The sequence below is a fragment of the Lutra lutra genome, chromosome 8 (genome assembly GCF_902655055.1).
Source record: "Lutra lutra chromosome 8, mLutLut1.2, whole genome shotgun sequence".
Lineage (NCBI taxonomy): Eukaryota > Metazoa > Chordata > Mammalia > Carnivora > Mustelidae > Lutra > Lutra lutra.
In genome coordinates this window covers 108,353,622-108,378,901 of record NC_062285.1, presented here as the reverse complement: position 1 = coordinate 108,378,901, position 25,280 = coordinate 108,353,622, and the positions used below count along the sequence as shown (strand labels likewise).

Below are 25,280 nucleotides of genomic sequence, written 5' to 3'. Positions count from 1 at the left end.
TGCCAAGATTTACAACATTGTTGAGGAAATAAGATTAGTTGGAGGAGTGAGAAATATTTTGTATTAAGCACTGGTGCTAGATTTTTTTCAGAAATCATTTGCAGGTTATATTTTAATAAAATTTCTGAGTATCACTTGGAAAATCCAGTGAATATATGATAATTATTCAGCATGCCCAGTACTATATACAAAGCTAGTCTGAAGATTTTCAGCCATCCGTTATTATTTCCAAGTTATGCAAATGTTACCTGTCAAAGATCATTTCACTAACACAAGCAAGAGAAAAACGAAAACTAAAAAACTGGAAATAAAGCCAAAAGTCTATCAGTTCTCTACTTATTATTACCCGTCTCCCTTATTTGCTTATAGTACAGAAGAATATTTACCTGATAAGAATATTATATTTTAAGTTGATTTGTGTATTTAAGTTAAGCATTATAGTTTTAATAACCACTGCAAATATAGACGGTACCTCAATTTCTAAGAACAGGTAATAGACTGGTAACCTGAATTATTTGCCAAACAGACCATTTATAGCTTAACTAATCATAATGATGACAGCTTACTCCATTTAGAGGCATAATCAGAGGCTTTTCCTAAATATATTACCCACATTGGCTATACATCTTTGCTTCAAAGGGAGAACTAGCTTCCTTTTATTTAAATCATTTTCTCTTTGTTTTACCACAGTGCTGTCAATACAGATATGTTTGATGTACTGTTGATTTGAGTCTCCTGACCTTTTGAGTGCCCTTTGCTTGGCTCATTAGTAAAAAATACTGGTGACAAATCTGTAATATGCACGAAATTGTATATACTACTCAAACACATCAATGTATTTCTAGTTCTTGGAACAGTTCTTAAACTCTACTGTCATGAAAATGATAGTTGGAAATGTTTTCCTTTAATCTAAAACTTAAAATATGTTTGCATTTAAGAATTTGATTAGATTAAACAGAGTACTTGTGTGCATGGCAAGAAATACTGAAGCAAAGACCAAAAGAATGGAATACACAATAATGCTCACCGTGGTGGTAGGATTAGTCTTGAATTTTTTAATTTTCGTATTTCTGTAATTTTGTATTGCTATTAAAATATCTCTATAAAAATGAAAACACTGTCAAATAGATTTTTTTCTTTTTTGCCATGTTGAGCTTACGAATGTTTCCCCAAAAAACCAAACAGTAATTTTTTTTTCCTTTTTTTTAGGAAAAGCAAACCATTTCTTCATACTACAAAAATACTAAGTATGATTTATGTAACAAAAATGCAATAACCCCTAAAGTATTGATAAATTTAAAGCAACTAAAGGCAAGTTATACCTAAATATTGATCTCTACAGTGGATTCTAAAGCCAGTAGAAAACACAGACTAAAGTCAGAGTTAGAATTAAAAGATGGGAGGGATTAGAGATTCTGTCTGGAATCAGCCTGAAATGCCCGTTTGGGTCTTCAAGTGCTCACAGGTCAGCTTATAGAAGCTGTACCATCATTACCGTTAACGTAACTTCTACTTTTCATTTCTAAAAATTCAGCTAATTTGTAGAATAGGAAACAATAGGTATTCTGTACAAAAAAAGGTGAGAGAACCCCAATTCCATAGTGTTTTGAGACTGAAATGTGTATATTTAAGTTGTTGTCTGAAGATCATTTCACAAAGTGTTCTATTTTTCCCAAGTCATAAATCTATTATTAAAAGCTATTTTGAGATGAAATACTAACTTGCTAAATAATTAGTGGCTGGCTCATTTTCTTCAGTAATAATCCACATTTGAAAAACTTGTAAAATGGGGAAATATGAAAGGGCTATAAGAAATATAATGTAATAATGCCTCGTGGCAGTAAATGAAAAATGTAAATGACCAGCCTACTTAGGTACTACCCATTACCTCTCAGAAACACTTCACATAATCATTCACTGTATCTCAGTAATAACCATGATAATCGTTCACTGAATGTTTATTATGAGTTAGGGTAGCAAGCCATAGGGGGCGCATGCCTGACTTATGAGCACCTACTCCTCTCAATCTCTATCTTCGGGCGTGTAGAATGTTCTCTCACTCAGCCCCACGAGAAGCCTTCACACATTACTCCCATTCAACTACCACTAACTAACTGTTCAGATTTGGTTTGCAAGATGAAATGATTTCCAATCTCTATATTAGTTGCTTTATACACGAATCTCATTTTTTATTAGTGAATGTCTTTCCCTGGGTTTTACAGATGAGAACATTCAGAACCTGGGTGGCTGAATAAAACCAAGTCCTAAAGGTTGAAAGTGGTAAAGCTGGAATTCAAACCGAGGACGACCTGACCTCCAAGCACGCTGCTTTAACCTGCTGTAGGGAACAATCACAAACTTGTCAATTTCCTGGCTCAGGGGAAAAGTATACTCTTTCTCACTCCTGGAAAATTGTTTTCTAGCTTGTGATACATTGCCCATCAAGATCATTTCACTGTGCCTTGGCCTTATCTACAGAATTAAAGGAATAAGGGACACCTGGGTGGCTCAGTTGGTTAAGCAGCTGCCTTTGGCTCAGGTCATGATCCCAGCATCCTAGGATCGAGTCCCACATCGGGCTCCTTGCTCATCAGGGAGCCTGCTTCTCCCTCTGCCTCTGCCTGCCATTCTGTCTGCCTGTGCTTGCTCTCTCTCCCTCTCTCTCTGACAAATAAATAAATAAAATCTTAAAAAAAAAAAAAAAGAATTAAAGGAATAAGGAAGAACAATAATAATCTATAGATGACCTTTAAAAATACTTCTGCTGCATATGTTACTCAACTGTTAAAGAGGAGAATATGGATCCTAGGAGATGCACTTGAATTCTACGGCTAATCTTAACACAAAAGCAGCCTATAAAAGTGGTAATGAAATCAAGATGCAAACCTTAAAATGCAAGAAAAAGATAATGGATGAATTTAAATATGTTTTAAAAGTGACTCAATAGGGGTGCCTGGGTGGCTTAGTGGGTTAAGTCCTCTGCCTTTGGCTCAGGTCATGATCCCAGGGTCCTGGGATTGACCCCCGGGGTCAGGCTTTCTGCTCAGCAGGGAGCCTGCTTCCCCCTCTCTCTCTGCCTGCCTCTCTGCCTACTTGTAATCTCTGTCTGTCAAATAAATAAATAAAATCTTAAAAAAAAAAGTGACTCAATAGAGATGTAGAGAACAAACAATATATTGACAAGAACTAGATACGCACCTACCACTGAAAATGTAGAAGCATCACATTTCTCACTTTTAATTCGTACTAGGGATTAGAGGACTCATTTTATGGATGAGGAGGAAGGCTCGGGAACTACAAATGACTTGCTCAAGGACAGTTAATAACCCTATTCTAAAAGTTTGAATGGCTCTAAAGCTCATGTTTTTCTACAAGGCATCAAGCTGCCTACCATACAAACCTGATTATTTATCAAATACCTACTAATGTCTTAAACATATTTATACTTTATTATCCCTACGCTGTAATTAACATCAGTCTCATTTCACAAATGACAAGACCGTGGCTCACTGAGATTAAGCAACTTGTTCAAGGTTCAAAACTAAACAAATGCCAGTTCAGGATTCAGATCAGGGTTCTCTCTAGCTCCTTCTACTGTACCATTCTGTCCAAATACTATTAAAAAAAATAGAGAGGAGATAAAATAACTGCAAAAAGTGTCATCAGTGGATTCAGTTTTAGAAGAGAAGGATATATATGTAATCCTTCAAGCTTGATTAAAATATTAAAATCATAAAAATCCTATGAAGAAATGGCCACAAGAAAAGAAAATGTTACATTCAATAAGGAAGGAAGTGAAAAAACTTGATCAGGAATAGAGTGGGGGGAGTGGCCTTAATTTAAGTCATCTTCTCTGGTGTGGTAATTCCTCTTAACTTAGAATAATAGAAAAAAAATGTTTATGGCACCCAGGAGGAAAGAAGCAATGATGACTATTTTTCCTTCTCATCCGGAAAAAAAAAAAAAATGACATAATAGAGGCACTTTTATAAGAATGAGAAGATTTGCTGTGATGATGTAGTGATCAGGTTCATCACCCAGATTTATTTCCGATTCACTTGCAGACAAAAGGGATTTGGATATCTCCAGGCTGGCTTCAAGCAGATATAAACCAGTTTCAGATGTAGAACAAATAATGTCACTCTTCCCTCCCTAAAAAGCCCTAGGTCTAAACAACGCAGGAAAAAGCTAACTCCTTAAAGGGAAGAATGCTGGATTATTGATGATGTAATAGCCCAGATCTCACTGATTCTCATGTTTCAAGTTACTGGACAGCTCTGGCTTGCAGATAAAGAATAGAGTAGGTAATGGGACATACCACCCATACCAGCTAGAGTTACCTTCTGTTTCTCCTGTCCCTGCTCAGTAGTATATTTCTGTGTGAAGACTCAGTTTAGATTCTCTATTTTTTTTTTTTCTGGCCATTTTACTGAGATATAATTAACATACAACCCTGTCTAAGTTTGGTGGAGAGCACAATGGCTTGATTTCGTATGCTGTGAAATGATCACCACAATGAGTTCAGTTAACATTCATCATCTGACATAAGTTTTTAAAAAAGAAAAACAACATTTTCTCTTCCTGTGATAAGAACTTTCAGGATCTGCTTGCTTAGCAACTTTCAAATATGCCATAGAGTGGCATTAATGGTAGCCATCAGGTAGAACATCACGTCCCCAGAACTTATGTATCTTTTACTGGAAGTCTGTACCTTTCAACTGTTTTCATCTCATTCTCCTATCTCCCATTTCCTTATTTTAAAAAAAACTAAAAAAAATAAAAATCCCCAACTTTTGTGACCATGTTTACCAAAAGTGATCATGCTTTACTCAAAATTTATAATAATTGAGTAGTTGTAAATGTTTCTTTTTACTCTTCAGTGCTGTCTCTCACACCAATTTAGGGTAACCATCATGGATAATGCGTACGACAGTAAGCATAAAGATTAATGGGATATTATTCATTTCTACCTTCATGGTACTTACAGTCAAGTGACAAGGAAACGTGTTTAAGTTTCCAAAATTTGATGTTTCAGAGCACATCAAACAACACAAAAACTTTCTAGTACTTATACTTCATTTATTTTGTGTTTAAAAAGGTAATTTCAGGGTGCCTGGGTGGCTCAACCAGTTAAGCATCTGCCTTTGGCTCAGGTCTTGATTCAGGGGTTCTGGGATGGAGGCCCGTGTGGGACTCCCTACTCAGCCCACCAAAATACGGTACCAATTTCACTTCCACAAATATTATATAAGGAGAACAACTTTCCTAAGTCCCCAGGAAAATGAGATTGTGATACATTTTTAAATGTCCGTTTGAAAAAGAAAAAAAGCTATCATTTCAAATTCATATATTTTTCCAAATTTTTTCCACAACCTTTTGGCCATGAATATTTTTTATTTGCAGGTCATTGGGTTTTTTTTTTTTTATAGTTTTAAGCCATTTTTCAACTATACCTTTCCCTTTTGTATGCAAAAGAAGGTCAAAATGGTTTTTCATGTCAGACTACTTTAACTTTTATTTATGCAAATTATTTTCCTTTGTAGTCTTGTCAAGGACTTTTACGCATAAAAATTCTTTATAATAGGGCCATATATTCTAATTATGTAGCTTTATTATTAAAGTTAGCTACTTATTCCATATGAAATACATCTGTCATATAATGTGAGAGGTCTAATTTTATTTTTGCAAGCATCATTTAATCAATTGTCCCCAATCAACTCTGTTTCCTCACTAACATTTAATTTTACATTATCTAAAAAAACCTGTAAATTCTAATTGTGTGTAATGTGTACAACACTACTCTAACTACTACAGGTTTTTCTGATATTTTAATATTGGGTAGAGCATGTCTCTCCCATTATTTTTTCTCTATCCTTTCTTGGCTCTATTTTCCTGTTAAGTCTACCAAATAAACTTTAGAATCATTTTGTCAAATTTTTGATAAAATTCTTTCTGAAATGTTTATTGCTATTAAACTATAATTTATGAATCAATTTAAAAGGGCAATTTTTAGAAAATTGAGTTTCCCTATTCAAGTACTCAGTTCTACAATGTATTCAAGTCCCCTCCCTTTAATTATTATTATTAATAATAAAATATTATTTTTATAATATTCCTGATCTCAAACCAGACTGGGAGATGTGTCGAGCCAGACACAAAATCCTACGTTTCTTTATCTCTCCTCCAACCTAAGTTCAGAAGGCTCTGGTTCCAAAGACTCTTGATAAACACCTGAAAAATAATTGATCCAATTATGTACCAACTTAAGATTTAGATGTGTTTTTACCAAGTATGTCATTGAAGAGAAATTTCCAAGTAATTTCTTTTTCTAGAATCTTTCTAAAATCTTATTTTATTTTATTTGACAGAGAGAGATCACAAGTAGACAAAGAGGCAGGCGGAGAGGGAGAGAGGGAAGCAGGCTCCCCGCCGAGCAAAGAGCCCGACGCGGGACTCGATCCCAGGATCCCGAGATCATGACCTGAGCCGAAGGCAGCGGCTTAACCCACTGAGCCACCCAGGCGCCCCCTTGCTGTGATTTTAATTCTCACTTTTTACTTTGCTGTGTTGGCATTAACATAGAAACCTTAGGGAGTCTGGCTTTTTTTTATTTATATATGTCATCAACTTGCTATAACTACAGGTTGTCAAATTTTGTGAATCTTTTACACTCCCACCCTAGTCCTTTCCTCGGCCTGATCTTATCCTTGTAAAATAATACAGTCCAGTTGCCTTAAATACATTAGTTCTGATGGGAAATGCTCAGTAGCTACTGTACAGAGCAGGAAAAGATAAAGAAATTAAAGTGGTTACAGAAATTAGAGGCTGTTTTGTATTTGACACCAGATTTCAACAATTATCACTTCTTCCACCAGGGTGAAGGGATTAGAAGTAAAATGAAATACGAGTCTAAATTAAGGAGGGTCATGAAAAGGTTCAACATGTTAACGCTTCACCAAGTCCTACTGCATCCAACTTAAGAAGAAACCTGTAAACCAGAGAGGTTTAGTTATAAGCAAAAAGAAGAAATGCAGGGAAAAAACTGAATACACATCTCATTAAGTAAAAAAACAAAACAAAACAAAAAAAAACGTATCATCAAGAAAGTGTTTAAACCTCAGTGAAAGTTAAAAGGGTTCCTAATTTCTAGTGTTAAGGTTATATACAGGAAACATCTGATATGCCATCAAAAGTTAACTTGGAAAAAAGCCAGGAGCCTGTGTCAATATTTCTCTACATGCAACTGGAGATCCTGGAGTTGCTTAGGCTAATCAATCCCCTTCATGTTTTCAGGGAAATAAATCACTAAAAATAATCAACAAATATTGGAGCCAATCCTTTTAAATGCTCAGAATTTTTCAAAATATAGAAATGAGACTGTGTATGTTTTCATGTGCATGTTGGTGGAGGTGATGATCCCCTCCCCCAAAATAAAATACTGTTTTCAAAAAAACTACACTGGAGTAAGTAAAATGGCTTAATACAATTAAAATAATTAGGGATCAGCAGAAATACAAGGAAGTGCTAAAATAGGTTTTAAAAATCAAAGTTTACACTGGAAAATGTTAAAAGAATGAATAAATGTTGTACAAGCCTTTAAAGAATTAATGAAAATAATGGTATTTCAAGAAATAAGACTTGAATATTTGCAGGAAGATATCAGAAGAGTATAATTAAAAGCATTTTCAGATTTACACTTATCTTCTTGGGAATGTATTGCATATGTATTTCTGGATCAAGCAATATGTCTCTACAATACATAATGAATAATTTATTTTATACTATCTTTTTTATATGAATAGTACTTGCTAAGATATGTCAGGTACTTAAAAATTCACCCTATTTGTAATGATTATTTGAAAATAAGATTCTAGAACAGCTCAAAAACTCCATGCCCATAGGTAACATGTTGGCAAACAAGACTTGCATTCTGGAAGAAAACTTTGTATGCTCTTTTTAAATTCTTTATTCAATTTGAGTATAACAATAGCTTCTATCAGTGTAGATAAAATTAAAACTAAGTAACAGCTCATTTGGGAAGTTAAATGATTGATTTTTATGTAGAAAACAGTCTTTCCCTACCTCTTAGGAAAAACAGATACAAATACATACACAGCAAAGTATATACAATTACTAATGTATTTAATTTCATTTATTTTTAAGTATACTTATTTATTTTTAAAGTAATCTGTACACCCAGTGTGGGGCTCCAACTCACAACCCTGAGACTAACAGTCACATGGTCTTCCGAATGAGGCAGCCAGGCACCCAAAGTAATGTTTAATTTTAAACTTTATTTGTATTACTTGACTATTCTAAATACATTCAACTTACAGTTTCCTTGACACTGACCTTCAAAATTGTATCCCTTATAACAAGATTTTCTTCTTACTCAGGATTATACCCATTTCACCTAAATGTTATCAAAACTGGCATCTTTTAAGAATGGCAGATTTTGAAGTCTAGTTAATTTCCCAAGTATAACATAATATCACCTCAATTTTTTAAAGAATAAGCCAATACAGTGGCGCCTGGGTGGCTCAGTGGGTTAAGCCGCTGCCTTCGGCTCAGGTCATGATCTCAGGGTCCTGGGATTGAGCCCCACATCGGGCTCTCTGCTTGGCGGGGAGCCTGCTTCCCTCTCTCTCTCTCTCTCTCTCTCTGCCTGCCTCTCTGTCTACTTGTGATCTCTCTGTCAAATAAATAAATAAAATCTTTTAAAAAAAAAAATAAGCCAATACATATTTACTTCTGAGTAAAAGATTCAATTCATGGATATTGCCCAATAAAAGAGTAAAATATATGTTTTGTTTTGTTTTTTCCTCATTCCTACTGAAGCATCAGAAAACTTTTTTTTTTTTTTCAAGAAGAAATAGTGAAACTCTGGAAATCAGAGAATAAGGATATAATTAGGCATTAATTTGAGTGTATTCATTTCCTTGTAACTCAATTTAAAAATAAAGTTTTGAAACTTCAATCTTTTCCTTTACCACTAAACTGGCAAAAGTATGAATTAATGTAACAGGTGGGCTCATGTGGTTTTAATAGCAATGAAATATAATCAACTGTCTCATATCATATTTCCAGGAAAGCAAGTGACATCTAGACCAAGCATGATTCTTAGCAACTCTACTATTGGCATGAAAGTGTTCAAACTCCCCATAGGGACCATATATCTTCTGGTCCTGCATTTAATTGAAACTTTAAACAAAATATATTACCTATTTAATGCAGCTGAACTAGATGCTGGCCTCTGTAGTGTACAGAGTAATGCCTTGCAAATTAATGTCTGTAACCATAGCACATAATATAGAATCTGTACCAAGAGTGAATGGTAAAAAGAAGAAAATTAAACCACTGCAGTTTTATAATGTAAAATGAATTTTGAGAAAAAAAATTTTACAGATTCTGAACATATATTTTATATCTTTATTCTTTTGTGATACATAGCCAAAAGTTCATGATTTCCTTATCTTGTTGGTTCCATATCTTACGAAGTGAACTTCTAAAATTGCTCAGGTTTATATTTCACTTTTCTGGACTCATAAACTACACACCTAACACTGATCTCCTGGTCTTTTCCTTTCTGACAATGAAAAAAAGCAAAGTGCAATAAAGAGACTTATCTTAAAAACTAGAAGTCCGTAATCTTTTGGGAGGTACATACATCAAGGCTAATCCAATTATATGGTCATGCTCATATTTGTAGGGCTGACTCACTAATTTTCAAAGAGTGCCAGTGGAAGCAATCATAGGAAAATCACCAGAACTCAAAACAGGGGAAGCAGATGGTATAAAAAGCTTAACACTACCGGGGTGTTAATGCTTCCACACTTGAAGGATGTGAAGTTCAAATCTGACACAGTTGAAAACCATTTCTTTCACAGTCAGCATGCTAAATGCCTTGAGCAAGCCACTTAAGAACAGCCAGTCACAGAAGAAAACATTAAGCATATGAACCACCACGTCAAAAATCTATTCTGAATATCTTGATTCTAAATGGATTCTAAAACAAGGTGAGGCACACACACACACACATGCATTAGAATAATCCAGCAAAAATAAATGATTCAGTTAAAAAAAACTAGACATACAGAAGGCTGAGAGAAAAACAGAATCATTTATAGCCATTCTACCAACTGAATTCAGCATGTAATGTACACTATTTCAAGTGGAGTTAGGGTAAATTTTCAAGGGAGAATTTTTGCATGTTGTTTTCAGGAAGGGCATTTGACATTTTGTGTGTCAGTTCTCACCCAAGAATAAGGAATCTGAAGATCACTAGTAGCCATTTATGACACTTGGCTCTTTTATTTCATAGGTCTCTTTCTTAAAAATACAGTTCTAAAGTTTGAACCAGCTTTTTGATCCAAAAATTGCTCTAATAAATTCACTGTGTTCCCTATTCATTGTTTCTTTCCCCATTCTCTCTGACTGGCTCAATAAAATTTAAGGAAATCTCTCATAATTAAAGAGCTGAGGTTTTTAAAACAAAACTGAAAATTAAAAAGATTCCTCCCTCCTTACTAGAGAATATGAGGAGAAAACATCTTTTCAATTTCAAATCTATACATGTAAGAGATTTGTTAGTTACAGGCTGAGGGAGAAAAATATATTTTCTATCACTGAGCTGGGATTTCATAAGTAATAGGGATGTGTGTTAAAAAAAATGAGAAATTTTCAGGAATAAGAGAATCAAAATGGTAAGATCAAAATAAAGGGGAATAAGGCAATAGACACCAATGGATCCTGCCATTCCCATGGAAGAAAAGTATAATCTCTCTCTAACATAAAAAGCATGTTACCCATTGTAAACACATTTTTTTTAAAGAAGAGGAAAATATAAATATGTATGCAAATTGTGACAACCAGTGTCACATTAGAAATAAAAAAGAGGATTTTCCAGTTTGTTTGGTTTGGTCCAGACAACATAGCATAGCCTAAAGTTATAGATAAAATATTCTTGAGTTAGAGTAATATAATTTTCCCTCTTATTTATAGGCGTTAACATACTAAGGAAAGGTACTGAGGAGCTCCAGCCCAACTGTGAAATCACCTAGAAAGTTTCATGAGAACAGGAACCATATGGGTTATTTCATGTCATACCACTACCACCTCTGTAACCTCCACCTAGCACTTGTGACTTAGAAAACATTTTTTTTGCACACAGAGGTTATTCTGAACATACCAATTATACACTGTAATGGCAAGGCAATAATTCTAGATTCTTACTCCAGGCAACACATTATGCCCTTTTGTTCTCAAGATATATTACCCAGATGAAATGGCCTAAATTGCTAATATAATTAACCCAACAATTACTTTGCATTGAGAAAGCCAAGTAATTTTATTTTAAATAGTAAATAGGCTTAAAATGACCTTTGGGATTAAAAGGGCTCAAAGTGATAAAAGTAATTTAAAGTTACAGTCTAATTTAGTTTTCGATAATCTCAGGAATATTCAAAAGCAATATTTTCATATATACAATAAGGTAAATAAACAATTATAGAGAAAAAGGAAAAACTGAAGATGGTTAAAAATCATCCTACATTAAAAAAATTTTAATATCCTACATATTTCATTTTTGTAGGTGTTTTTCTCATTCTTAGTAAAAATAAAGAGGTTTTTAATGTATTTGGACAAAGAATAAGACATATACATCTACAGATATTTTGCTGATTTTTAAATTGGTAAATAAAAGCTATACTGACATAGAAAATAATGTGTCAACTTCAGTAATACACAAGGGCTAAATAGAAAAAGCATTTGAATGTGAATCAGGAAACTACCCTTCTGGGGTGCTGGGTTGGCTCAATCAGTCGGAGCATGCAATTCTTGATCTTGGGGTTGTGAGTGTGAGCTCCATGTTGGATATAGAGATCACGTAAAAATTAAAAAAATCTTATGGGTGCCTATGTGGCTCAGTTGGTTAAGCATCAGCCTTCAGCTCAGGTCATGATCTCAGGATCCTGGGATCAAGCCCCAGGGAGCAGGGAGCCTGCTTCTTCCTCTCCTCCCCACTCATGCTCTCTCTGGCTATCTCTATCTCTCTCTCAAATTAATAAAACCTTTAAAAAGAAAAAAGTTTTTAAATCTTTAAAAACTACCTTTTGGTTTCAACACAAACTATAATCCTAAAAAAATCAGCTCAACTCTTTGGGTATTAATTCCTACTTCATAAAGTAAAAGAGATTATATTAGGAGGACTTTTCAAGATAAGAATCTTCCATCTCTAACATTCTATGATCCTAAAATAAAATATAATTTGAGAAGAGGAAAAACCGAGATTCAATCAAGGGCTACAATGGATGTCAGAAAAAAGAAAAAGTTTTACTAAGTTCAGAGGAAAAAATAAGTCTTGACAGGAAAGGAGAAGAAATCTAACCTAAATATGACAATTTTAATTTAAAGGGTGTACTCTATTAATGGAATTAAGTCAATTGGGCATTAGCTGAGTATGCTGTTTCACTTCAGGTTAGCATAGTTAAGGCTACTAGATGGATTGTGACTGTGGATGCTGAGAGACAAAGGAAAATGAACTTCATGAGAAAAAACCCAAAACTGTAGACAGGACAGAACTAAATGCAATCCTTGTTGAAAGTCATCACTAAGACAAAATCTTATTTATAAAGAAATCATACTCACTTTGCTAAATATAAAAAGACCTGACAGAATACAACCAAAGACTTTTGGGGCTTACGGGCCTTCAGAAAAGACAGTGACTACAATGGACGGTAATATGAAACACCCACCATGTTGGGCATTTGGTCCAAAATGCTGTACTTTTCACTAAGATCGATCCTCAAACTAATGGTTCTATTATGGCCATCTTATAGATAGGGAAGCTTCAGTTAAGTATTTTGCTCAAAGTCACTTATCTTAAATGTCAAAGCCATAATGTGAACCCTTATGACTTCATACCATAGTGAATCTTCATTTAACCCTAGCTATTGTCTCAAGAAGAAACTGAGGCCCACAGAAATAAAGACATAACTGGCTAGGAGCAATTTCAACAGTTATTTTGTGATGTGATCTCTTATTTCATGTATTCAAATGCCCTGCCAATTACAAAAGACACCTAGCTGAAAGTTTATTTACTTATAAAATAATACTTAGGATCTCCTTTATGGTTCTATGAAATCAAAGAGAAAAATGAAAATATATTTTAGTTTTTTTTTTAAGTTTACTTAGGCATTGCCACCAAAAAACAAAACAAAACAAAAAACAACAAAAACAAACAAAAAACAAACAAAAAAAACCCACAGGATAAAATATAGAAACATTTAAGTTGGGGAAGCAAATGAATCAAACTTGTTATTTTCTGTTAATACACAAATGGGAAAATATGCTCATTTGGTTTCAGGATAAGTCGACTACTGGCATGTAGCATACAGAATAGAAGTTTCTCATAAAATGTTCAAAGGATGAGAAAATGCAAAGACCTAAAGAGTTTGGTTTTGTTTTTTAAAAAAGCAATTGCAATGAATTGAGTTATGACACTAAAAAGAACGTTCAAATATAGTTGTATTTTTTCACATACACTCCTTTATTGCTCCTAACCTCCAAATAAACTAGAAAACAGAATGGAAAAAGGAGAATATTTGTATATATAAACACAAGGGCCTGGATGTAGGGGGGGGGGGGGGGTCGGTGGTCATGAAAGTGTCACTGAATGAGCCCTGAGAAAAATGCATACTTACAGGCTGAATCTAGACAGACATTATAATCCATCACTGATCCCTAAAGGGCACTAATAATATGTAAATGTGTGAATTAGAAGACACATTCAAGGCTGTTGATAAACTTGATAGGATAATCAGCACATGCTGACAGACTAATGAAACTGATGAACTGATAGGGCAGCTTATCTCCTGGGCTATTTTTTTCTCTTGTCAAATGGAGGCTAATCAAAATGTATTAGGAGTTAAAGCAAATACCCGGAGGATTTCACCCATTTGATTAGGAGGTGAACTCACTCTGAGAAAATTATAGTTTCATGAACAATTGAAACTACGAAATCTGCTCAGCTGATAGACCCTCACCTAAAATTAAACAGAAGACAGCCACCATAATTACAGAAGAAATGTGGAATCTTAAATTATATTGGGACTCTCCCCTTGCAAATTGTTAGAGTGCTTTTCAGAGTCTGGGTGAAATGACCTCTTTCTATGATGAAAAATAAGACAAAAGACTAAGCAATAACCCCAGGGACACACTTATCGTTGGCTGCCTGTGTGTGCTCAGCATCTGTGTAACCATATGAGAGTCAGATCCCAAGGTACCAGCTGAATTTTCAATCAAATTTATTTGCATAAAATAATTGAATGAATTTTCTGCAATCACTAACTATAGTGAGTACCACACTTCCTATTAACAATAAAGATGCCAGATGCAGTCCGTTGCCAAGGAGCTGAGTCCTTTCCTCATTTAAAGAAAGACATCTTACTTGATAATTCAGGAAAATTGGGAAGAAGGCCCTCCAATGCATTCACCTTAAAAATAAAATCATAAATGAAAACCACTGTGCCTCCTTAGAGAAAGCTACAGAAAACAATCCTTGTAATATTCATTTTGACATGAGTAACTATCCAGCATTAATACAGAAAAGTTAATTCAACTGACAAATCTTGTGATTTTTTTTTTATTTTATTTTTTTTTTTATATTTTTCAAAAAAATCTGTGTTATTTTACTAGGATTCTTTTTTTTTTTAATTTTTTATTTTTTCAGCATAACAGTATTCATTATTTTTGCACCACACCCAGTGCTCCATGCAATCCGTGCCCTCTACAATACCCACCACCTGGTGCCCCCAACCTCCCACCCCCCCACCCCTTAACAAAATTCTCAGATCGTTTTTCAGAGTCCATAGTCTCTCATGGTTCACCTCCCCTTCCAATTTCCCTCAAATAAGTGAAACCATATGATAATTGACTCTTTCTGCTTGACTTATTTCACTCAGCATAATCTCTTCCAGTCCCGTCCATGTTGCTACAAAACTTGGGTATTCATCCTTTCTTTCTTTCTTTCTTTTTTTTTTTTTTACAGCTTTATAAACATATATTTTTATCCCCAGGGGTACAGGTCTGCGAATCGCCAGGTTTACACACTTCACAACACTCACCATAGCACATACCCTCCCCAATATCCATAACCGCACCCCCTCTCCCAACCCCCTCCCCCCATCAACCCTCAGTTTGTTTTGTGAGATTAAGAGTCACTTATGGTTTGTCTCCCTCCCAATCCCATCTTGTTTCATTTACTCTTCTCCTACCCCCTCAACCCCCCATGTTGCATCTCCTCTCCCTCATATCAGGGAGATCATATGATAGTTGTCTTTCTCCGATTGACTTATTTCGCTAAGCATGATACCCTCTAGTTCCATCCACGTCATCGCAAATGGCAAGATTTCATTTCTTTTGATGGCTGCATAGTATTCCATTGTTCAACTGACAAATCTATACACTACGCACAAAGCTTTATGGACACGTATATGGGTGGGTAAGTGGGCGGGGTAGATAGATTGATGGTAAAATGCTAGAGCGTGAAAGCTACTGCTTTAATTCTTAAGAGCATGACGGCAAAAGAACACTTAATGAAGCTAGATTTTAACCTTTTAGTAATTATACTAAAGAGAAGAGAAATTTAGTAATTTAGTAATTATACTAAAGAGAAGAGAAAAGAAACCACAACTAAAATTACCCTAGGCCCTCTTCCACATGAGTAAAAAATCCTTCCAATGCTGTATGGGCTAACGGGGCTGGGATTCCCTGACACACAAGAAATGAAAATATTGACCTTCGCCAAACTATGTTTTTTGTTTGTTTGTTTTTCTGTTTACGGACCTGTGCCTCATTCTATTTCTAAACTATTTCTGAATTTTTTCTTATTTAGGAAAAAGAGAAAGTGAGTATGTTTCCTAGCCATGTATTTTCTAGTTTGGAAAGGTTTGGGATTTTTTTGTGTGTGCTCAAGCCAAACAGCCACTATCAATTTTCTCAAATCACAGAATATAGAATCATCAATTGCTGGGTCATAGGGTAGCTCTATTTTTAACTTTTTGAGGAACCTCCACACTGTTTTCCAAAGTGGCTACATCAACTTGTATTCCCACCAACAGTGTAGAAGAGGGTTCCCCTTTCTTCACATCCTCTCCAACATTTGTTTTTTCTTGCCTTGTCAATTTCTGCCATTCTACGTAGTGTAAGGTAGTATCTCAATGTGGTTTTGATTTCAATTTCTCTGATGGCTAATGATGACGAATATTTTTTCATGTGTCTGTTAGCCATTTGTTTGTCTTCTTTGGAGAAGTGTCTATTCATGTCTTCTGCCCAAGTTTTGACTTAATTATTTGTTTGTTGGGTGTTGAGTTTGAGAAATCAAAACCCACATTGAGATACCACCTTACACCACTTAGGTGAGGAGGGGATGGGTGATCCTGGCGATGGGTATTAAGGAGGGCACGTATTGCATAGAGCACTGGGTATTACAGGCAAACAATGAATCATGGAACACTACATCAAAAACTAATGATGTACTGTATGGTGACTAACATAACATAATAAAATTTTTTAAAAGTTAGCTTTCTATAAGATATTATTTAAAAAAAGAAGCATCAAATAATCTGAAAGATTACATAGTCTCATTTATTTTATATGCAGAGAAATAGTAAACAACTTAACCAAGTTTAATGAGAAAAGAAAAATCTGAGTTTGCGATTTGTGCTTTGGAGAAAAATATTTGATTTGAAGACAAAAGCAACTTTTTTTCCTCTCCTTTATGTGGAAATAGCAAAGCTAATCAATCAGCAGGGCATTTTAAACTGTAGGGATTCTTTTCCAAGAGTCACATACTGAATAGGAATTTTTCTCAGTGGTATCTACTATCAAACAGATATGGTAACAATTTACTATATAAGGCAGTCACAGAGCAATCACAGACGATAGGTGGATTATTTCATTAGAAATTCTAGATCCTGACCTCTTGCACCTAGAAAAATCCATGTCCTAACTTACATACTATCTGACTAATAAGACAACTAAACTAATTATTCAATGTAGAAAAGGAATGATGATAGTAGCACATTTACCTTCTTCACATACGGTTCTTACTCTAAAATAATACTCTGAAAAACCTACTGTGATCCAAAACCTTATCAATGAAAACCATACAAGTTGGTTCAGTTATTCTCATCTTTTAAATCATGACTCTCTATTCTCATTTTCAAAATCATAACTCTCTAAATCATACCATGTATATTTGGGGGAAACTTCTGATTCAGAAAATAACACTATTAAGTATTAACTTGAATTCGATAAACTATTAAGATATAAAACTTTATTCACCATTTTCAATCTCTAGAGTCTAGCTAATACTCAATATCCAAATGGGTTTGTGAGTACCTTACAACAACTCTGGGATCTGGCCAATTTGTTAAGAATCACCATGTTGATATGTTTTCATTAGCTCTTGTTAGAATACAAGTGCTTTGCTGGGGTGTCTGGCTGGCTCAGTCAGTAGAACAAGCTACTCTTGATCTCTGGGACATGAGTTTGAGCCCCACACTGGGGGTAGAATTTACTTAAAAAAAAAAAAGATAATAATAAGGGGCACCTGGGTGGCTCAGTGAGTTAAAGCCTCTGCCTTCTGCTCAGGTTATGATCTGAGAGTCCTGGAATCAAGCCCTGCATCGGGCTCTCTGCTCAGCAGGGAGCCTGCTTCCTTCTCTCTCTCTCTTTCTGCCTGCCTTTCTGCCTACTTGTGATCTCTGTCTGTCAAAAAAATAAACAAAATCTTTAAAAAAGAAAAGAAAAATCGTGCTTTGTTAAAATTTGAATGTGTATCACCCAACTGTGAATAAGATTTTCTGTATGTGTGGATGAGGATTAAGGATATGAGTTATTAGAATTCTATTTACAGAAGCATAGATTTTAATTTCTTTTAATTTCTGAAAAATTAGTTAAAGTATTACATTTCACTTACCCATCATGTTGTACAAGCTCTGTGGAGCAAACTGCCTTGGCATTTTCTGAATTGCTTCCTTGTATACACTAAGGGCATCCTAATTCGGGAAACAAAAAGAGACAAAGTACAGGTATATTCACTACAAATGATATAATAACATCCTTCCAAAATCAAAACCTTTCATTGCTATTTCTAAAATGGTTCATTAAAGGAAAATAATTGAGCTGTCTTTTGATGTCATACTACCCCAATTTCATGAATGAAAATATTCACCCCAGTTAGTGAAGAAGACCATATAAAATTTTTGTTGAACAAGCAGTCAAATGTTGCTGAAGCTTATTTATTTAAATGTAAATTTTCCACTTCACAGAGATGATTCAGCTAAAAACAAACAAACAAACAAACAAAAAAACTAGTAAAAATCACATTTGGAAGTTACCCAAAATCATCTGAAATCTATAGTTACTTCGAGCCAGACAACCAAATAGGATCTAAACAAAACAGCAACTAATAGTCTTCTGGCTACTGAGATCTACTGAGATTATAAAATGAAATTATTTAAAAAAACAGTATCTTTATCCTTATATTGCAGTCTTAATATATGGCGTAAGAGTATGGGTTTGACAGAGAGAAAGGTAAGGAGGAACAATATTAAATGTTAGAGAAGAAACCCATGCAGGTTTGCTTCTTGTAAGGGAAAGAGTACACACCTCCCAGCTTCCTCTGCAACATCCCATCTCCATTACTCTTCCTCTCACCCCAATTAAAAAAATAAAATTAATTTTCATTTTATTACTATTGTAAAAATAATTAAAATAAATGGGTAGGATTAGCACCAAATCACTTCCTTAATACCCAAGTGTACAAGCAATGTATTTTTTTAAACACCAAACCCTGGAAATGAGATAATAATAATAACTTGTCTTGGGTCATAAAATCAAACAGACTAATAAGCAAATAAGTTTGAGACACAATGCATGTTAACATCCCTTTCTAGAAGAGTCACAAGTGCTCTGAGAAATTCACAGCAAAGAAATCTTAAGTTTTGTTTAGCAGAGGTTCTTTTCCAAATGAATTTCACCATAAAACTATCTGAGTAAAAACTCGTATTAACTTTTGAAGTGATCATAATGTCTCTGCAATGAGATCTCAGGGTGGAAAATATGGAGACTCGGACCAACAACACTGGGGAAGGCAAAAGGCCGGGGTTTGGGCCTGACCTCATAGTGTCCCTGTTCATGATAGAGTTTGCCCAGGTTGTAGAGACAGCTGGTAACTGAGCTCTTATGTGCATGAGGGTCCTTTAGGTTTTCATCAGGGATCTCAGAACACTTGAGGAACGTGCGTCGAGCTTCTTCTGTCTTTCCTTGGTTCATGAGAATAATACCGGTATTTAAATATGCAGCTGGGGGGGGAAAGAAGGGGAAACATAAATGAGAAGATGATGTACCCTGTGACAACAATAAAGTTATCTTTATTCCAACTTACTTTCTATGGATTAGTTTTGATTTTATGAGAAAATCAAGAAATAAATACTCAGGGACCAAATATATATGGGACCAACAATGCAGTAAGGACTACAGGTGTCAATGAAAACTATGTGGGTAGGCTTGGCCCTCGAAGAGCTCAAAATATTTTCAGCTTGAACTCTAGATGAATAAAAGTTTCATTATCTTAATATAGTAAAAAATGATAAATGGATATTAAAACTTGATTAAATGGAGAGAGATGTAATTGGTAGAGGCTCATAATCTGATTGGTAAGTGTTCAGAAATAGAAATAGCATGTTTTTTTCTCTCTGAGGCTGTAAGTCACCAAAATAATTTTCGTGGATAAAGAAGAGGAAAAAAAAGAAGTGCTTTCAAAGAACTTGAATTATTACTTACAAGCCAGGGTAGGCCTGCTTCCGATCGCCAATTTGTAATAATGTAATGCTTCTGCAAACCTGCTGTTCTCCTGTAGAAGTAACCCTCTGCATGAGGAAAATAGAAATTTGGAGAAGGACTGTATTACTACCCATAAAACCACAAATTTGTATTTTATATTTCAAAAATAAAAATGGTCAAAGGGACTGTAAAAATGCTGACCTGGTACTATAAAAACAAATTCTTAATAGAAGGAAATGATTCCTCAGGAGAGAAAACACTGGAGAGGTATCAGCTACATTTATATTGCATTAGAAAGTATTAAGAAGTATTTTCAAAGAGCGCTTTACCCCCAGTGAACTTTTCCCTTTCCAGCAGTTTTTCTCTCCCACTGGAATGACAAACCACCTGGATTTCTTCTTGGAGCAAGCACAGGTTTTCATCAGTTCATAAAGGAAACTTGTCTAAGGCAGTGATACACACACACACACACGTGCGCGCACCCCCCCCCCACACACACATTTAAACATGAGAACATGAGGTGTCTCTCTCACTAACCACATTACTGAGGAAACACCGTGACTGCCTGAATGGCAAAAGGTAATCTGGGTCAATAGGATAAAGAGAGTCAGAATTTAATCAGATGCCATAAAGGAACAGAGAAAAAGATTGAAGGTTATCCACATTATTATCTCCTTAGTTTCTGGATTCAGTCAAGTAAGTCTGAATTGTAGAACACTGGGCAAATCTCACTTCACTGTTGTGAGACACATTTTTGCCTCCTGACCCTCAGACCCCCCAATGGGCCTCCTGAGGAAGCCCATTAGGCAGTGGCCACGGGGATTACCCATCGTTCCAGACCCCACCCTTATGACCTAATCAGAATCAATTGTAGTCATATCCATGAAAATTCAGTGTCAGAGAGCAGGACTAAGTTTAGAAAGCTCTCTCAGAGGCTTTTTGGCTTATGCCTGTTCTCTTGTAATCAGTGAGTACCTTATAGACATTTGGCACCTCTATCCAGCCTGAGTACTGCTCTTCTCAACCTCAAACTGCAGAGTCCACTTGCCCGCTACTGAGGCCTTTGCAAAATGAGCAGGCTCCTGATAAAAACTATCATTCTGGAGAATATTTTTAAAACACTCACCTTAGTATTTAATGGGCAGCACTGAAAATATATCGAAGAAAATCATTTCAAAATTAAAGTCTGCCCACTCATATCATTAGCAAAGATTAACCTAGTACTTTTTTTTTTTTTTCCTTTTCCTTCACTTTTGGGGGCATATGTGGTGGGCAGAGAGAATCTTGAGCAGGCACCATGCCCACCTTGTGAGCCTGATATGGGGCTTGATCCCACAACCCTGAGATCAGGACATGGGCCAAAATCCAGAGTCAGACGCTGAACTGACTAAGCCACCCAGGCACCCAAACCTCACTAACTCTAATAGTTGTTTCAAAGTCACCTGAATAGACCAAACATCACTTATGTAGATACATAAATATACATGTCTATAAAAAGTTTTGAGCAACACTTTTTTTAAAGATTTTATTTATTTATTTTTCAGAGAGAGAGCAAGCACGGGCAGGCAGAGGCAGAGGGAGAAGCAGGCTCCCCACCGAGCAAGGAGTCCGATGTGGGACTCAATCCCAGGACGTTGGGATCATGACCCCAGCCGAAGGCAGCCGCTTAACCAACTGAACCATCCAGGCATCCCTTGAGCAACAATTTGTTCATGAAATTGATATGTTTTATTGCTGAGTATACTTCTTAGCTGCTAGAAACAAAGTTTCCTGCAGTACTCAAGAGTTTGTAAAAATGTTCAATTGTCTTTAAAAGTAGGTATATACCTGAAACGACTATAACACTGTATGTGAACTATACTTCAATGCTCATAAAAAAAATTTAATGGAGCAAAGGGATGCAATACTCTTTGTAAAGACCTGAGTCTCTTCTTAAAAAAAAAAAGGTAAAACTGTTAAAGAGAAAGAACACTCACATGCATTCCGTAAAAGGAATACTTTTCTCCACAATAATAACTTTATTGATAAAACGCTGGATTTCCGGTTAACTAAGCTCATATGCATTATCTCATTTCAGAAACTTATCTATCACCTTAATTGCCTTTATCGCTTTCCATTGAGATTCAGATAACAAGGTCCTTCTCCTTTGATACAAGGCTAATGGTACCAGAGGAGAAATACCATCAAGATATTTAATCGTATTTTTTCTACCTCCTTTAGGAATCAAAATCTTTCCATGAGCCCCCTTTTATCTAGTATGTTCAATCTCTGTCCCTTACAGTTTCCTTTTCCTTAAAAATACAAAAAAAATGTTCATGTGCCCCTTAGCACAGAAAGGAAGAAAAACCTCTACAACCTTTACTCTGTCCAATCTCCACCTCTACCATTTCTTCTTCTCCTCAGACTCAGATTTCCTTTCAGAATAATCAATAGTATAAATGTCCAGTGACTCAAATCCCATATATGTCCTAAATCCCATTCCGGCTCTAAGTATCAACCTTCCCCAAATCATGGGCTTCTATGAATGGCCCACACAACTACTGCATTTGTGACACTGTAACTCCTCTTCCTTCCTGAAACTCTCTTGTCTTCTGCTTCTTACAGACCAGTTCCCCCTAGTTCTCTTGGCCTGGGACCATCCCACAGAGACTAAAAAAGCTGTCCCTTTTTTAGGAGCATTCATACACTCCTTTACAAGAAGCTGGTGCTTCCGAGGGCTCTGTCTTCTCCTTACTTTGTACACAGTCTCTGTATGACATCACGCATTCGTGTATAGATGGACTGTTCTCAATTCTGAGAGAGTGATTGCTCTCCTGACATCCAGATCTATTTTTGACAGCTTCCTGAGCTGCGTCAAACTCAGTGCTCGCTGAAATATCAAAATCAACACATCCAAAAATTGAAAACAGCATCTCCTGCTCAAGAGTAAATAAAAACATAAACAAATGAAATAAATAAAAGAAGGAAAAAAATCTCCTCAGCAATCAGGATTGTCATTCACTGCATTTACTAAAATCGGTAGCCTGGTTATCATTGTGGACCTTTCACTCATACTCACAATTCCATTTTTATAAAGTCCCCAAAGCCCCCCGATGCTCCTTTCTATAACTCTTTATTCTGCCTCTCAAGGTTTAGCTTTATGGCTCTGTCAAAGCCCTCTGTATCTTTTATTGTCACCTAAATAACTGCAGCAGCCCACTAATTAGTCTCCACATAATTACATTTCTAAAGGGCAAATATGCTGTTAGGCTAGACAGAATTAACATGAGGGGACGAGCACATATCTCTGACAATGTGCCTAAAGACCATAAACCTTGCAAACTGATGAGTTCAGCCTCATGGGCTCCCCAACACAGATGTATTATATTCCTGTCATTTCCCAATTCAAAAAATATATATACAAAGAGAAAATGATAAATGGCATGATCACCGCACCTAGACAATCCTGTCCAGCCTGCCTGACTCTTTAGAGGAGCCAAGTCCCATGGAGTGACGCAGCTGGCAAGTGTCCAGGATTACATATCACATGGTTCTTTGCATGTAAGGGCGTCACCCCCTCCATTATTGGAATAAAATTAACAGTGGAGTGGTCCAAGTTAGAGGGCTGCCAGGGCTGATTTCTCAGGGCTAGAGATTTTAACTAAGCATCAACTATGCCCTCATGTGCACGCTGCAAATGTGAACAAGACAGAGATGCACACGCCTGTGGTTGCACAATCTATAGGGGAGACAAATAAGAAAATAAATGGTGTGGGAAATTACTCTGCTAGAGGATGGGGGACCAATGTTGACCCAGCTCACGAATGGACAAGTGAAGGTTCACAGAGTCCAAGTGACACTGGCAGAGGCTTGGGATAAGTGACACTTAGCCAATGGGAGAAAGTGTTATCAGCTCCATGTTACACAGGAAGAAAAGAGGTTCAGAAAATTTACCCACTAACTCTTTTATGACTAATACGAGGCAAAATGAGGACTGGAACACAGTTTCACTGAGAATAAACCCCCTGCTCTTTCTAGAAGGAAAGGAGTAAAGAGAAAATAACTCCATTTGAGCTACATGCATACAAACTTGTTCTCCTTTCACTCTAGGATGCTCCGATTTTGTAAAACACTAACTTGCATCGATGCTCTAAAAGAGAATGGAACATGGTTCTGGCAGATCAGGATGAATGTGGGTGGGTAAGTTCTAGCACTCTTAACACCCAAGCTTCTGTGACTGACTTTTGCCATATTTACAGAACCCATTCTTTATTTACTGAAGAGAGGACAGAGGAATAGAACCCCTTAACACTGAAATACTTACGGTAACAATAACAAAAGTTAAACCTACTTGATACAGTGTGTCAAGAACATTGCATAAAATTCATTTATTACTCATCTCTGTTATGAAGAAGGCTATTACTACTAGCCCCATTTTACAGACGATGAGCTTCAGACAAGAAAAGTTCAGCAACATGCCAAAGGTCACACAACTGGTGAGAAGTGTGTTATAACAGAAGCCCAGCTATCAGATTATAAGAGGCTACAATGTAATAAATCGTTCACACCAAAGGCTTTTCCAAAACTTCAAAATTGAGGACAGGGTTTGTTGACATGCTGGTAATGTTAATAAAATCTTCTGGATTCTATGTATATTAAAAATAAAAGTACACTTCAGGGGCACCTGGGGGTGCTCAGTGGGTTAAAGCCTCTGCCTTTGGCTCAGGTCATGATCCCAGGGTCCTGGGATGGAGCCCCACATTGGGCTCTCTGCTCAGCGGGAAGCCTGATTTCTCCTCTCCCTCTCTGCCTGCCTCTCTGCCTACTTGTGATCTCTGTCAAATAAATGAATAAAATCTTTAAAAATAAATAAATAAAAATACACTTTAATATACCATCAAGCCACAATCTAATGAGAAATCATTTTATTCATATTATATGAAGTTGATTTATAATTAATGGAACTAACTCCATTAATGTAAAGTTGAAGTGACTGTTGAGAAAGAAATGGAAAAAACAAACTTACTGATCTCTGACTAATAAGTGGTGGGGTCACTTTTATATATCTGTATGTGGAGGTGGATATATTATACTATTTTTTAATAGAAGAAAATATTTAACATTTCATATTTCTCCCCCTGTGATTTATCCTTGAGAAACAATGAAAATTAAGCACCCAGTGAAGAAGAATACAAATTGGGGAAGCAGAGAGAATAAATATTTAGTCAAAGGAAGAAAGCACATCTGGGTCTATAAAGTATTATTCATTCTAACAGTTAAATTTTAGAACACAATATTAAAAAAAAAGTCACACACACATAAAACAACAAAATGCCCTCCCTTATATCCTTTCAACTATTTTTAATCTGATTTTGATCACATATTCTAGGAATTACCATTGAGTACGTAGAATTTTTTTCTCTGTGAAAGTTTTACCCATCTTTATGCCAGTC

At 35.8% G+C, this 25,280-nt stretch overlaps 1 protein-coding gene across 1 annotated transcript in view; it reads right to left on the bottom strand.

Moving 5' to 3' along the window:
- Positions 1-25,280, bottom strand: part of TMTC2 (transmembrane O-mannosyltransferase targeting cadherins 2) — a 432,486-nt gene that overhangs the window by 135,896 nt on the left and 271,310 nt on the right. The window contains 3 exon segments of the mRNA XM_047741689.1: positions 17,981-18,059; positions 19,183-19,367; positions 19,849-19,934. Of these exon segments, the coding sequence (XP_047597645.1) occupies positions 17,981-18,059; positions 19,183-19,367; positions 19,849-19,934 (350 nt within the window).